Source organism: Drosophila persimilis, unplaced genomic scaffold (genome assembly GCF_003286085.1).
Source record: "Drosophila persimilis strain 14011-0111.01,24,50 unplaced genomic scaffold, DperRS2 tig00000002-arrow-pilon, whole genome shotgun sequence".
NCBI classification, from domain to species: Eukaryota; Metazoa; Arthropoda; class Insecta; order Diptera; family Drosophilidae; genus Drosophila; species Drosophila persimilis.
Window position 1 is genome coordinate 19,674,403 of NW_020825289.1, and position 15,823 is coordinate 19,690,225.

Genomic DNA, 15,823 nt, shown 5'->3' on the forward strand with positions numbered 1-15,823 from the left:
GTTTGATTGCTCTCTCTCTGTCTCTGGATTGCTTTCACATGTCTGCTGGTATTGCCTGCTGGTTCTCCTTCAGCTATCGTTGTTTTCCATTCACTTTTCATTCCGATTAACCCACACAGGAGTGTACAAACGATAGAAATTCTTTTTCTTTCCCCCTCCCATCCCTCCCCCCTTATGCGTACGACTTTCAGGGCCTCTGGTGCCTGTGTGGGGGGGGGCGGAGGTGTTGGACGCTGCCAAAAATCCAAAAAGAACGAAGCGGCAACAAATTTATGACACAGAAATGTCATGATGTATGCAGTATGCTCTCTATAAGCGACGGAGCGACACTTTAAAATGTCTATTTCGGTACGTTTTGGGCTGTGCAGTGCAGCCCCTCGAGCATTCGGTTATATGCAGATATAGATATGGATGAGATGCATTTACGTAAACGATTTGGGACATATTGAACACATTTGAAGGTGACTTTGACAAAGTTCCAATTCATAATTGTGCAAGTTTATTTTTGGGACGGAGAGCCTTGGGTTTTATTCACACAAGTACCAGAAATCCTTGGAAAGTATTGAAAAATACTTGAACTTTTCTTCAGTGTTGCCAAAGCCCTAAACGTCCATTACCCAACACTGGAGAATGTCATTTACTGTCATTGTGTTAGCAAGTCCGCATCAAATGGCAATAAAATTGATTTGCTTAAATTTGCACTAAAACAAGTCTCAGTTTCGGGCACGTTCCGCAACCTACGCCAAAAAGCCGTCCCGTCCCCGTGGCCAGTTAACCTTTTGGTACGCGTCATAGCCGGCGGCAGCAGCAGAAATCACTCAACTCAAGAAAACCAAGTGAGTGCTCTCTTAACACACCACCGCTCTTAGTTCGCTTGCTCTTCGTGGTTCACTTTCTCTCTTCGGGGCGCAAACACGAGGGCCAAACTCCAGCGAACGAACACAGCGGTAATAATCCAATAAGAGACCCCGTAGCGGCACAGCGGCAGAGCGACAGAGAGGGGAAATTTCTAGCATGAGTCAGGTATTTTTCAGACAGAGAGGGAGAGAGAGCCAAAGCACGCGCTCGCTCGCTCGTTTGCTCGTTTGCTCGTTGGCTCTCTTCGTTTTCGTTTCGTTTTCCTGCCGCTGCTTGTCGTTGCCTGTCGCTGAGGCCGTTGGTTGGGAGGAATTTACAGTTTGTCTGTTCCGAAGCGTCGAAGAGTGCAGTGTGCCGCAGCCAGAGTTCAAGATACAAGACACCAAAACCAGACAGCAAGCAGCGCGCATAGCCTATCGAACAATTTGTGCAAACGCCGCATTAAAACAGTCAACAAGAAAAAAGGGGAAAAATATAATACAAAAAAAATAATAATAATTACAACAAAAATTATAACAATTTCGAAAGCTGCAAAATCCGGCAATTGTGCAACATTCAAGAAAGCGCGCGCGTTTACCACCAAAAGGCAACGAAAAGAAGTCGATTGAAGTGCAAATTGAGTGCTGGAATATTTGTTTTCTTAAACGAATCCTAAATACAAATACAACGACACGCCGCGTGTGTGTTTGTGCCACCGCCGTCTCTACGCGTGTCGGTGTGCTGTGTGTGCGTGTGTGCCACTGTCAGATATCCTGAGCCAGTGTGTGTGTGACAGCAAATAGAGAGAAGGAACAGGAAAGAAGGCGACGGTACAAGGAAAGTCCCACGCAAAAAGCCTGCCTGCCCCATTGTTGTACCGGCATTTTAATGACGTCATGTCCAGCAGCTGCTTGCAACACTAAAAGCCACAACTTCAGCCACATCACATCTTCCAACTCGCGCGTGTTTCGTACAGCAGCAAACAAAATAAATTAACAAATACAATTTAACATACAACAAAAAAAAAATAAAAACGAAGAAAGAAAACGAAAACGCAAAGAAACAACAAACAGCCAACAACAATTCAAATACAGCAGCACAGCAACAACAACAACAACAACAACAACGACTCTCGTCGCATCATCAGCTGGAACTACCGAAAGGTGTTTATATACTAAAGATCTTCTCCGTTTTTTTCTGTTTTTACTGTTTTGTTTTGTTTTGTTTGGTTTGGTTTTCTCTCTGTTTCTTCTCTCCAAATTCGGCCATCGAGACTTGAGTCTTTCTTCCTACTTTTGTGGATTGTTTGTGTTTCCTGGTGTTTTGTGGGTTTTTATCGGGTTTTTTTTCACGGATATTCTGTTTTATAATGCCAAGAAAACGCACACTCAGAGAAAGTCAATTTAGTGTTGAGTAAAGAAAAAATTGTTAGGGAGTTAAAAAAAAAATTGCAATTCAATTTTTAAGAAATATAAAACAATGCAGAATTTTTGGAAAATATTACAGAAATGCAGCAAAATCTATTAAAACCCCCACTCAAATCTTGCTGCAATTCTGTAATATTTCCCAAAAATGTTTAGGTTTTTATAGATATTTTTAAGTAAATAAAATTAAATTTAGGATTTTGTGGACTTACCCAAGTATTAAATGTGATTTTCCAGCCATAAACTGAAAGGGAAAGAAGAGATTAATTTGTAATTCTCATAAATTCATCAATCAATCTTGAAATCAATCATATTTTCCGCAAATAGCTCAATTTAATAATTTAAATACCTCAATTTTCAACAAAAACCTGTTTTTGTCCGGAGATTTATTTCTTAACTACAAAACAAAATCCATTCCCTGAGTCATTAGGCAGATAAATCTCAAGGAATTTGTCATAAAAATTACTTTAAAATAAACATCAAAATACTTTCAAATAATTTTTGAGAGTGCCAAATAAATCGTTGATAGGATTTAATGCTAGGAAATTTTGTGAAATAAAATGTTTGTTCTATTAACTGTTTTATGCACAGAAACGCAATGAACCAAAAATCAATTAAAGCTTCGGGTCTAATGAACTGTTAAATAATAATGCAAAAATCAACCAAAATAATGTTCAATGAAAACGCAAAACCCAACAAAATGGTGTAAAATAATTTGGGGGAAAAAGAGGATTAAGACTTGCACAAATTGTGTTTAAAATTAATGCAAATTAAGCCTTTTTTTTCGTTCTAATGCAAGGTCTAGGCCATATGCCTTGTGCTGGTGCCATACAGTGCGGCTCATCACTGTACGCACAGTGGCTGCCATTCGATATCTGGAGCTGCTAATGGATCTGATTGGCATTCAATCGAATCAAACACGCAATCACATAATTAAATCGCCTTTTATTCGATAGCTTTTATTCGATTAAAACATGAACATACTGTACAGCGTAGACTGTATTCATCAGACATACAATTACATAGATTTTTGTTGCTGATTTTATGAAAAAGTCACGTTTTTTATGCGGTTTTGTTGTGTCTGGCCGCCCGTCCAGCCTCTAGACCCTCCCGTCCCAACGTTTTTACGAGTCTGCCATTAAATTTATGTGTATTTCTGGCTGTGCCTCCTCCATATGATTTCTGTTTCAGTTTCAGAACAGATTGTTATTATAGTTTTCGCGATTCGTTTCGTTTTCCTTTGGCTTCGAGATATGCAAATTGAATTAGCTTTGCTGAACAACAACAGCAGCGAAAAAGGCCAAGAAAAGTTGGGCCAACACCATCATCATCATCATCAGGTTGGGCAAAAGTGGCAAAGGTGTCTTAAATTCGAGTCAAAGAAATCGCATTGGAAAATGCCAAATGAATTGTGATTTGTGTCCATTTGTGCTCCACAAGTCATTCACTTTTTCAAACAAAAACCACTCAAAACTCCGACTGAAAATACACCACGAAAGGCAATGGGACTTGAGGACTTGGCATGACTAATCGATTCGATTTTTCGCCAAAAGTCATGCCGAAAACACAAAGCGCCAACACTGACAAATATGAGTGTAGTTTTTTTGTACTTTAAGCTCTCTTCAATGTACCTCAATAGGTCGTAAATACCGACACGACGATCGATTGTCTTTGGTTTGAAAGTCTGTGGGTCTGTGTTGGCTCAGACAGTCGCAATTTGACGCGAGATGACAGCCTCAAAAAGTGTCAGAGTTCAGCCAAAAGGTCTTCAAAGAGCAAGCGCAAACAAAACGAGAGTGAATGGTGTGGCTTTGGGGCCTACAGAGAGGGGGGAATAACTACTCGAAAATGGCATTTGGATACAAAAACTGAACACTAAATAGTGGCAATCGTTTCTCAACACTGAAAATACCATTTTCCAGGAAGAGGCTTTATGGCTTCTGGTTTATTTCTCGCTTTTTTTGATAAACATTTCGTTTCCTTTAGTTTTTCCTTTCTGCTTCTTCTAGTTTTCATCTTTTTTGATATTTTCAAACATGTGCGCTTGGTGGATTTTCTTCTCGTCTTTTTTTTCCGTTTCTTTGTCTAAAAATACCAAAAAGTTTTCTTCGTTTTTGGGTTTTTTTTTTGTTGTTTTTATTTTTGTGTTTTCAATAAGCAAAACGGCAGCTGCGGCGCAGCGTCGACTGCAAACAAAGTCGAAAAGAAAGAGCAAAGAAAATACATAACAAATATCTCTTTGTGCTTTTTTTGGGTTAGGGTGATTCAGGGGAGCTGGAGAGATGCAAAGATACACCCAGACAGATCCCAGATAGATCCCACATAGAGGCGTTGAAATGTGAAAGACTTTCCCGTGAGGTCTAGCATTTTCCAGGCCCTCACGAGTGCAGAGTTTTTCCATCATTCATGGCCTGTTGACACACCCTAAGCATAATTCTCCTGGCAGTCGTCGACGACATGCCAAAAAAGAATTTCTCGAACGTGTTCGGTCTGTTTTTGGGGCTGCCGGCTGGCGGCTGGCGGCTGGCGGGTTCCTTTAGCCCCAGCGACAGCTGCTGTACGCTTTCGGTCGGACGTATGTATCTGCAGCTGTGCAGCGGCACCTCTCTCCCTAAGACCCCCCCCCCCCCCCCCACACACACCCCACATTTTGGAAGCGCTGCTGCAATCCAGAAATAACTTTTTCGTGCATCAAAATGTGTGGCAGCGACACACACAGACACAACAGCCAGGTCTTTTGCATAATGCTGGGGCATCTCTAACCCTTGCCTGACCCCGGTCCAGGCTCCCTCCCCCTCCCCCTGGAGCCACGCACAATTGAAATCAATTGAAAGCGAAATTGATTGTTTAACCTTTTCGGTAAAGAGCAGAGCGGCTAGAGAAGGCCGCACGATTATAAAAATTAGTTCAAAGATTAATTTAATTATTGGGCAAATATTTCGTTTATATATTTTCTATAATTATTCTCCCTGTTTTTGCGCTCTTTTGATTTCTATTTTGGGATTTTTAAGGCAAATTATAGTTTTTCCCTCATCTGTTTTCTGTCTTTTCATCAGCCGAATATTATTCGTATACGTATTCGTAAATTTTGAATCGTTTGCTGCTCGTATTTGTATTTTAAGATAAGCAAAAGTTTATGAAATATGCCAAAAAAAAAAAAATAGTATATGAGAGAGTGAAAGATTGTTAAACGGAAAGACAGAGAGAGTGAGGGAAGGGAAGGGGGGGCAGGGGCAGAGCTAGTAAAAGTGTGAAACAGAGAGAGGAAGAGGGCGGGAGAGAGGAAGTGCTTGTTGCTCCCAAGATTTCTCTCCCTCTCTCTCTCTCTTTATGAATTTTGTTTTTGATTTCCTTCATTCGGTTTTACATATATACAAATATTTTTTTTTTTGGGCTTTTTTGTTTGTGTGTTTCCTCTCTTTTTCTCGTTTGCGTTAGATTTGCCGACCTCTGACGTAATTTACGGAATAATGATCGCGTTTTACGTCCAAAGAAATTGATTTGTTGATGCGAATGAAAAATTTAAATATTGTACTGCCCGAGAGAAACGTGACAGACCGAAGACTGGGGCAAGGTTTTCGAATGAAATTGAAATTTGTAAAATCAGATTAATTCAAAAAGGGAAAAGCCACAATCTTTATAGGAAATACTACTCCCCAAAGACCAAAAAAGCATCGATAAAGTCCTTCGGTTACCAGATTTCCTATGGGTTCTCAAGCATTCCCAGAAGATTTCAATGAAATGAAGTCCCCGACGAATCACCCCATATGATACCATATCAGGGAGCCTACCATGCAATCGCTTCTTGTGGGCCACTTTCGAAAGAGAGATTTTGGGCAAAAAGCTTCGCTAATAGATGTCAAATGAAGCAGCCCACGTCCAGGTGAATTATCCCCATCAAATGGCTCACAAAGAGAATTAATTGGCCAAGTCGAACTCTATGTTTGGGGCAGGCTTCAGGGGGGAGGGGGGGCGGGGCCACCCACCTGCATGACATAAGCATTTATGATCATCATCTTTAGCATTTTGCCATTTAAGGCAGGGGCCACATCTCTGTCTTGAATCTTCTGCTGTTACGGATTTGTTATGGTCTCGCTGCCCCCCTTCCCCTGCCCCTTCCCCTGCTCCCTGTGTGTGTGTGTGTGTGTGTCATGGCATATGGCACGGCACCCATGGTTGGAGCTTCGTGCAATTTCAATCGCTTTTCGGAGCGAGACCTGGAGGGTTTTTGAGTGTAGTTCTTTTATCTAATCGGCTTTATTGATAGCAGCCGTCGAACTGTGTGTGCTCCCCTCCCCCCTTTAGTACCCCTTGCACTCAGGGGTTGTATGTTTTTTGCTTCCCCGTTTCCTCAGAGCTGTCTGGGGCTTCGACCCTACCTTCTGCTTTTCTTGTTACCATTTTCTTTCACTTTTATTTTTTATGGGCGCATCGTTAAATATGTGTGTCATGCCCCTAAGGTGCAGCGGTCTCTGCTGTCTGGGGGTGCGGATGGGCTGCCTCTGGTGGCGTTGTATAATGTTGCAAAAGTCTGAAAGCGGCTACTGACCGATGTTTTTATTTTGTTTTTCCTACGGCTTCGGGTTGCGTGGTTATTTCTTTAAATGCATTAACTTGTCGCCCGGCCCACCCCACCCCACCCCACAAAGGTATTCAGGGCGGCTTATGTGGGGCTTTATGGCCGCAAACGGGGGGCCCGCATGGGTTAACTCTGTGTGCCAGACAGGCGGCACAACTTGATGCACAAATTCTACCATGAGTCGCGTATCTAAATAACGATAGAAAGAGAGGCCCGCCCTCCCCCTCTCTCCCCCTCTCTCTCTCTCCCTCTCTGGGGCGCTCTCTGTTATCAGCGCAGTCCGCTCTCGCACTGAAATTCCACGTTGGATAACTTATTGTAAATGGAAATGGAAACTTTATGACGGGATATCCCTCTAAATGCCAGCGATAGCGGTGGTAATCCTCCATAACCGATCTATAGGGAAATTCTCGTGTGTTTGGCACCATTTTCTTATCGAAAATAAGTAAATAAAAGTAAAATTATTTATTTTATGAGCAACCCAGTTCCAGATGCAGATTCGTGCCGCTTCTCACAGTGCCCCCTCCGTGCCCCCTGTGCCCCGCCGTGCCCCGTGCCCCCGCCTGGTATTGATTCAGCTTGCATAAACACTCGAGTTTTCGTATGGAACGCGAATGTGAACAAATATTTAGTGGGAATGCGTTAAGAGCTACAGAAATTAACAGTTTTCAATCTACAACAAAAAAAAAAGAGTCACTCCACTCTCTCTGTCGCTCTCCCTCCCCCCCCGCTCTCTTTCCCTTTCTGGTTTCGGCGAGTCTAACCTTCAAAAAAAAAAAAAACATACACTCTTTTTGAGACCGAAAAAACCAGTCAAAAAACTTGTTGAACTTGTTTTTGTGGACCGTGGGGGGGAGGGGAGGAGATTTGGGGTTTTGCATCAGCATCTTTTTTGTCTCTTAATGATATTTTAATAACCGAAAAAATCGCAGAAGGTCCTCAGGCGCTCTCAAGGTGGCCTGTAGGTCGGCGGATGCAACAATCTTTCGATATTCGATTTTTCTTTGGCCCAATTTTCGTCAGACGATACGGAAGTTTATTTTCGTAAAGCGCTTTTCCACACACGCTTCTGGTCATAAATTTTCCTGCTTTTCCTACTGCGTCAATGACACGGCTGCTAATTTCTACATCTCTCTATCTCTATCTCTATTTGTATCTGTATCTGAGGCTATAGTCTATATAGATGGATAGATACTGATGCCCATCCACGTCCGCTTGCGTGGGCGCAACAGCTTCTCTGTTCTTCTCTGGTTTTTTTTTACCGAAAAAAGTGTACAAGAATTCTCGCAGCCCCCACGTAGTCGATGAGTCTAACATTTCTCAGCTCATAAATTAAGTTGAAATTTATAGAATATACTCGGATCGTTTGGAAATCAAGTTGAAATACGGAAAAGCAATTTGCGGCTGACATCATACGGAACCCTCGATAGTCTAGTCAAATGGCTAAGATACCCACACAAACACACATAACATAGATACAAGTGCGTGTATCTTTTCGTGTGTGCCTAAGGTTTATTAATTGTCTTTTCATATGGAGTCGTCGGAGATAATTTACGGACAGTGGCGGCAGATACGAGGGCTTTTTGGTGGCTGTCAAAAGGAAGTGACAAAAGCAGGGCAATATAGGGAGGAGGAGGAAGGTTCTTGGGGGTAGAAAGTCTCCCTTTAAAGGGGGTTCCTGGAGGAAGTTATTCAAAGGGAAGTAGCCCCCCAGAATTCCCTTTTTCAAAGACTTTGATTCATTTGCCGCAAAAGATAAGATAAGATTAAAACTCACACAAAAACAAAAGCAAAAAGAAAAGGAAAACAAAAAGCAAATGCGATAAATATCAATTAGTGTGACGTCATCGATGATTAAATCCGTGTTTGCAGCATTTCTCTGTCTCTCGCTCTCTCTCTTTCTCACTCTCTACTATATATAAACAATGTATATTTTTTTTACAGTATTTTTATTAATAACAAATACATTTCTCTCCTCGATCCGAGCGGTAAGTGCGTTGAACAATTTATTTCTTTGCTTTAAGAAACGGAAAACAGCAACGAAAAAGGGCCGCTCCCCCTCTCTCTCCCACTCTCTTGAATGTTGCTTAAGCACCCGCTGGCCATGGATATACATACTATTTCCATCTTCAGGAACATTTAGTGCACTTTAGTTGATTATTTTTTTTGTAGTTTTTTTTTTCTTGCGTTCCCTGCGCCGCCAAAACGCTCCAGAAACCGCTGCTGCCAACTGGATGCTGCTCATCAGATACATACATATGTATCTGTGTATATTCGAGTATATGTGAAACTATTTTTAGTCAATTATATCATAAGTTGTGTATTTCATTTTGCAAACACACACACACACACACACACAGACAAAATTGCCTCATACGATCTCATATGTGTACGTGATCGGTTTATAGTGTATGTGTTTGTTTTTTTTTTTTTTTCTTTTTTGTATTTGCATTCGGCATAAGAACTTAATACCAACCACTATGCGCATTACTAACCCAAAGAAAAACAGAGATTTGAATCAGTTTAAACCATTCATACATTTAGTCTTAGAATCGCTCTCACACACACACTCTCTCTCTCTCTCTCTCTCTCTCTCTCTCTCTCTCTGTCTCTCTCTCTCTCTGTCTCTCTCTGTGTATCTATCTGCCCCCGAAAGCAAATGGCACAATCCTAAAGATATGTTTTCTCTCTTTTATTCTCATTTCAGATAATGTAAAATCAGCTTGAACAGAAAAAAAAAACAAAAAACAAAAACAAATCTTAACAGCTGCGTCTATCCATAGATTTATATATACGCCGCCCGCCGCCCCAGAAATCAGCTATCAGCTACATCCTCCCACAACCCCCCATCCCACGCCCCCCTCCGCCCGCCCGCCCGCCCGTCCGCTACGCAGAACGTGCAAACGTGTAAAACGCTAAGACAAAACAAAAAAGCCATCTTCTATATGCTATACAAGTGCTGATCAGATCTGTTTGTTTCTTGCGCGTGTGTGTGTAAAATCGATCTTCAGACTGCAACGAAAAACCAGAAGAAACAGAAGAAAAACCAACGCGTTCTAGTCGCCAGCTAAAGTCTAAGCTAAAGTCTATTTGAAAGCTATCCTAGAGCCGTAGACACACACAGACACACACACACACACACACACAGACAAATCTCTATCCATATATATACATATATACATACAATATCTGTATCTGTATCTGTATCTGTATCTGTATCTGTCGAATACAACGATCAAATGGCCAACGTTGTCAATATGAACAGCCTGTTCAACGCCAAGGACTCGCGCTGGCTCCAGCTGGAGGTCTGTCGGGAGTTTCAGCGCAACAAGTGCTCGCGCCAGGACACCGAATGCAAGTTCGCCCATCCACCGGCCAATGTGGAGGTACAGAACGGCAAGGTCACCGCCTGCTACGACAGCATCAAGGTCAGTATATGCCCCAAACCACCAACAATGACCCCCAACCCCCACACCCCACAACCCCAGTCCATACCCCCCGACTTTTGCTTCTTGTGGATTGTAGATTGTAAGCTTTATGATTTTTCACCTCAAAATAAAATATAACCCACCCAGATTTCGTTTAGGGCCCCCCCCCACCTCTCAAAAAGAAATAAAACTGATCTTGTCTCGCTTTTGTTGTTTGTGCTTTTGTGCTTTTACTCCATTTTGTTTTTATGGTATCTCTGTGCTTCCATATACATATATATATATATCTACTATACACACTACTATATCTAGTTGAAGCTTTAGTCCGGCTGCTGTCCCTCCTTCTCTCTCTGTCTGTCTCTCTCTGTCTCTCTCTCTCTGTCTGTCTCTGTTAATGCCTGCGAGCGCGATCAAAGCAAGCTTTTGAGGCTTTCGTGTGTGCTTGAGTCCCGAGTAGCGAGCTTTAGCTTTTAGAACAATTAAGAGAGTGTTCCAGCAATAAACCGTATAATTCGAGTGATTTTTAGGCCGCGCCACACTTAGCCATGGACAATCTGCAGGTAAAGCTCATTTGATACTAAATTTAAGAACTTATTTAAGAACCTACATCTAAGTCCCGCCTAAAAAAAGCGCCTAAAAGGGTTTCAAACAGCTCGCAGGACAATGGCCGCAGAGCAGAAACCCCCGGAACAATGTAGTTGTTTTCTTTATTAAGCTTTTTGTTTTAGGGAACAAAAATGGCCACCTAAAGTGAAGTATTTTATGTATACACAACATAATGCTGACAAAATGCCCTGGCCATAATCATAATCATCATTATCGCGCTCCTCGACGGGCACTCAAATTTTGTGACAGCATAAAAAAAATTAGGTTTTTGTAAATTTTTGTGCTGCCGCCTTTTAGGCGTTTCGCCAGCCCAGCCGCCCCAAAAAAGCGTTTCAAGCCTTAAAGTTCGGGGCCCACCCACGCCCCCCGTCTGCCCACTCGAGTCGAGTGTGCAAACAATAGTTAAAACTGCTGTTTGGTAAGTAGCTCGTTGCTGTCGAGTGCAGGATGGGGCGGGGGGCGGGGCTGGTCCTTCTTCGTTTCACGCCCCAGCGACAGAGGCCACAACGTTAATTGAGCCACTGCCTGGGTCCGGGCATGCAGGTCCTTTGTTTGCCCATGAATGAATGTATTAGAGTGCCAGGGCCCTCAGTGCCATCAATCATTTCCCAAAAACACATCTAGGGTCCTTTTTTTTCGCACATATTCCATCTGTTTGTGGCAACAGCTGGCCCTGTACAGGGTACTGGGTACAGGGTACAGGGTGCAAATAAAGCTCAGACATTCATTGCCCACAAATTAATTGTGTTATCCTATTAATTAACTATGCAGTAAAATTGCCGGGCAATTTCCCTCGCTTTCTTTTCTCCCTCTCTCTCTCACTCTCTCTCTCCTTCTCTCTTTTTGCCTTTGAGTGTTGTAATTGTTGGCCAGAGTGTGTTTGCATTCATTTTCACCTCTTTTTGTCGTCCCCTGTGTGTGCGTGCTGAGGGTTTAAATGCATAACGAACTTAAACGTAACCAGAGGCAAGTAACCACCAGCACTCACACACACACACACACTCCGACTATGTACTGTACACATAATGGCGGCTGAGAAGCAGGCAAAGCCTACATATATGCCATAGGCTCCTGTGCACGTACATTTTTCGTCCTGACAACCTCTTTTTTTTTATTTTACTGTGCGGCCACGACACTAATTTATAGCCACGTTGCCGCATTGTAGACTTTCCAACTGGCAGCTCAACTTAAAGTAGAATTTCAAGTGGAAATTGGGTCAATGGCGGTGGCAAGTGTGTTATCCGAGGCTGAACGTGTGCCTTATATTGAGTTTAGAACGAGTTAAGCTGTTCATAAGGCACCAGAGTGTTGGTTATAACGTTATCCGGGCTTATCCGGGTGGAATATCGTTATCCGAGATTGTCCTGGCATAGAAATAGCTTTTAAAATGTAGGACATCATTATCCGAGCTTATCCGGTTGGTTATAAAATCATTTTAAAGCCACCTATGTGGCAAAGATACATATCTATCCGTAGTGGATAAGGTATTTCCGGACTTATCCGTGCACAGAAAACCTATCCCAACAGGTTTTAGGAGGTGGAATATCGCTATCCGAGATTGTCCTGGCTTATCCGTTTGCGAAAATTTGGAAATATTTATCCGAACTTATCCGTAGAGGTATGCCACACTTTTCTTCAAATCGAATGCATAGAAATTGCTTTTAAAATGAAGTACGTTATTATCCGAGCTTATCCGGTTGGGTATAAAATCACTAGAAATCCATCTTTGTGGCAAAGATATCTATCCGTAGTGGATAAAGTATATCTGGGCTTATCCGTGCACAGAAAATGTAATCCAACAGGTTTTAGGAGGTGGAATATCGTTATCCGAGATTGTCCTGGCAGAGAAATAGCTTTAAAAATGTAGGATATCATTATCCGTGCTTATCCGGTTGGGTCTAAAATCACTAGAAAGCCATCTATGTGGCAAAGATGTCTATCCGTAGTGGATAAGTTATATCCGGACTTATCCGTTTAGATATTCGGGGTTTCTCGTTCAACGCACAATCTGTACGGATTAGCCTCTATCCCAAAGCGCGAATTGCTTTTAGCTCGGCCAAGCGTTGCCTTTTGCCTGACGACCTCCTGACCCTTTGGTAAAATTGGCATCATTTCATTGGCAATTTCCCCTCAATTTAATTCTGCCACAATGAGCCGTCGTGAAACTTTAAAAGGCACTCGAGAGCCCAGGGAGCCCAGAGCGCAAGGGGGCTCGAAAGGAGTGAAAGTGTGTGGCAAGGGGAGAAAGGAGATGAAGACTGAGAATGAGAATGAGAAAAATCGCATAGCCACAACATAAAACATTTTCCGGTTTATAATTTTCTTGTCAACACAATTTTCACGCCATGCTCTGGCGCTGTGCGCCCAAGCCCCAGCCTACAATGCCACGGGCAACCGCCTTGCCACCCCCCACCACCGCCCATTCTGGGCTGGCGGGCTGGCTGGTGCTTATGCCACTTTATCCGGCGCTTTTCCTGCGCGTCCTTTCGCCGCTGCGCGCTTTTGCTACTTAACCAACTGTAAAGCTCTCGGCCATATTGTGTGGCACCTTATTTTTCTATTATATTTTCCCCAGCAGTGCCGCTGCAACATATTTTCTGTGCCCCCCCCTCCCCCCTCCCGTGGCGCCCTGTCACCCGTTGTTCCGCTTTCCTTTCTCTTTCTCTGGGCAACAAAAGTCAAGTTCCCGTGCCATGCAAATTATGAGAAAGAATGAAAATGCCGCCCCACAAAAGAAAAACGAAAATGGCAACTCTTCCGCTTCCCCCTCCGCCTCTCTCTTTGGGATTCCACTTCTTGTAGTTGACGCTTGAAATATCCTGTATCGGATATACTTTCGGATAATTACATTTGAAAGACAACAAGGGACAACGAGGATGGACCTCCTCCTTCCTTTCGAAAGTATTCAATGTCATCCAATTATTTGTAATTCTATTTGTTGTACGAGTATCTTTCTCTGGCATTGAAATCGATAATAATAATAAGCAGCAGCAGAAGTGAATGGCGACAAAAGCAAACCAAAGAAGAAAAGACCCAAAGAAATTCCAAATAAAAATTCCAAATTATATTCATATTCGTTTGGGGCGGGCCAAGGGGGAGAGGGGGGGGGACAAGAGAAAACTTTACGACTGTCAATGGAAATTGCAATGAATAATATTCGTAATTGAGGAGCGAAAGAAGGAGAAAATCAGACAAAGATCGCTGCTGTCACAGATACAGATACAGATACAGATTTCGTATCTTTTGTGAGCTCCAGGCACCTGCCGAGATGGGGATGGGGGTGTGGGGTTGGGGGGGTGGTCCCCGCCTAATTTGTTATGCCTTACACGCGTTGCACTTGGAAATTCCGCAACAAACTTCAAGTCAATAACTCAGCAGAGAGCGACGGCTCCTCGACTTCCAGGACTCCCCAGCACTTAATGCATTATGCAACAGCAAGTTGTGGCATGTCCTTGCACACACGCACATGTCTGTGTGTGTGTGTGTGTGTGTGTGTGGAGCCATTTCGCAGTTGCTGAAACACAATTCATTCGGTGCTGCCGTCTCCGACCCTGCCAGGCCAGGACGTGACTGCAAATCGAGCGGCGGCGGGCATGCCTTAAATAAAATAAATGACACATTATCAATATAAACAAGAGGAGGACGACTGCCTTGCCGTAGGAGTCGCATCGCATCGCATCGCATCGCGTACGCGAGCTGCAAGCGTAAAGTTGTTAAGTTACTTAAGCCAACAAATGAAGCGGGCCAAGATGGAGGGAGAGCGAGCCCAATGGGTCGGCCAGTACTCTCTCTCGCCGTCTGCCTCCCTGGAGAAGCAGTCACGAGCCTGACAAATTGCACTCGGGCGCCAGACTTTCGCCTCCTCCCTTCGTGGGCCACAAAACAAAAGGACGAGGCAGGGCTGGCGGCGGCAAAGTTAGCGACAAGAAATATACCCGTTAATGCAGTGCCGGGAAACTTGCATATGGAAATGCGCCAAAAGATTTCCACTCGTTGGACTCCTTCTGTCCCAAGGATTATATATTCATACGAGTGTCAATCAGCTGCCAGACGGCCCAGATCGGAGCAGATATTTACTCTTTTGGGGCAATAATTCTGCAGCTCGAGCGACTTTGATTGACTGGCAGAGTGTTTGTTGATTGAAATTGGATTAACGCGTCGGGCAGAATGTATGGCAATGGGATTACAATCCAGCGAAAACAATGTATATTTCCCGTTTAAATCAAAGACGAAAGGCTGCCGGCTTAAAGCTAGTCGAAAACCGTCAACAACTTGAGACGTCTCTGCCACCTCAGTGCCTGCCACGCCTGTCTAAGAGGCGACACGTTTGCCGCAACGAAAATCGAGTTCAATAAAAACGTCATTCAATTTATTTTCAATTTTTGTGGCGAAAAAAAACCCAATAAATTCAAGAAAGAAAAGCATAGAATTGCAGCACAAAGGAGGGGCACGTATACCAGGGCTATAGATACAGATACAGCCCTGCCACGCCCACTGTTTGGGCATATCAAATAACTCTGGCTTTACACATTATTAAACTGCAATGTTGTCGCTGTTGTCGCAAGGACTCTTCGTCCTGTTGCTCCACAGAGCTCTGCGGATCCTCTTTGTCTTGGACTGTTGCATTTTTGAAGGGAAATTGATTAAAGAACTTGCGGCTGCACAGCAAATTGTTTGCCCGAGTCAAACTCTTAAAGGTCCTGCCGGCTTCTAGTCCTGTCTCGGTCTCCGTCTCCGTCTCCTTCTTTTCCATTTGGCGCATTCTCCTTGTGCCGCCGGCGTTGCGGCAAAGTCAATGAGTGGCAATATGCCACCAATAATTCAGGTCACGCGAGATGTCCTCGTCGCGTTCCTTGGAGGTCCTTTCGCGTCTTTGCCTGGCTGAGAGACAGTGGGCCCAAAGGCCTCAATTCCTAGGCAAATATTGGCATATATTTCGCAGCTTTTTG

The 15,823-nt window shown here is 43.4% G+C and overlaps 1 protein-coding gene and 1 long non-coding RNA gene across 7 annotated transcripts in view; both read left to right on the top strand.

Moving 5' to 3' along the window:
- Positions 1 to 1,939: 1,939 nt before the first annotated feature.
- LOC113565098 lies at positions 1,940 to 9,581 on the top strand. Its single transcript, XR_003408437.1, has 2 exons — positions 1,940 to 2,000; positions 9,548 to 9,581. It is a non-coding gene; the product is annotated as an uncharacterized LOC113565098 (long non-coding RNA).
- A 429-nt stretch (positions 9,582 to 10,010) lies between these two features.
- The window catches only part of LOC6604707 (muscleblind-like protein 2a), an 85,252-nt gene continuing 79,439 nt past the window's right edge, over positions 10,011 to 15,823 (top strand). For all 6 annotated transcript variants that reach the window (XM_026985699.1, XM_026985700.1, XM_026985701.1 and 3 more), the window contains exon 1: positions 10,011 to 10,268. In XM_026985699.1, the coding sequence (XP_026841500.1) occupies positions 10,080 to 10,268 (189 nt within the window). In that variant the 5' untranslated portion in view covers positions 10,011 to 10,079. The remainder of the gene's footprint in view (positions 10,269 to 15,823) is intronic.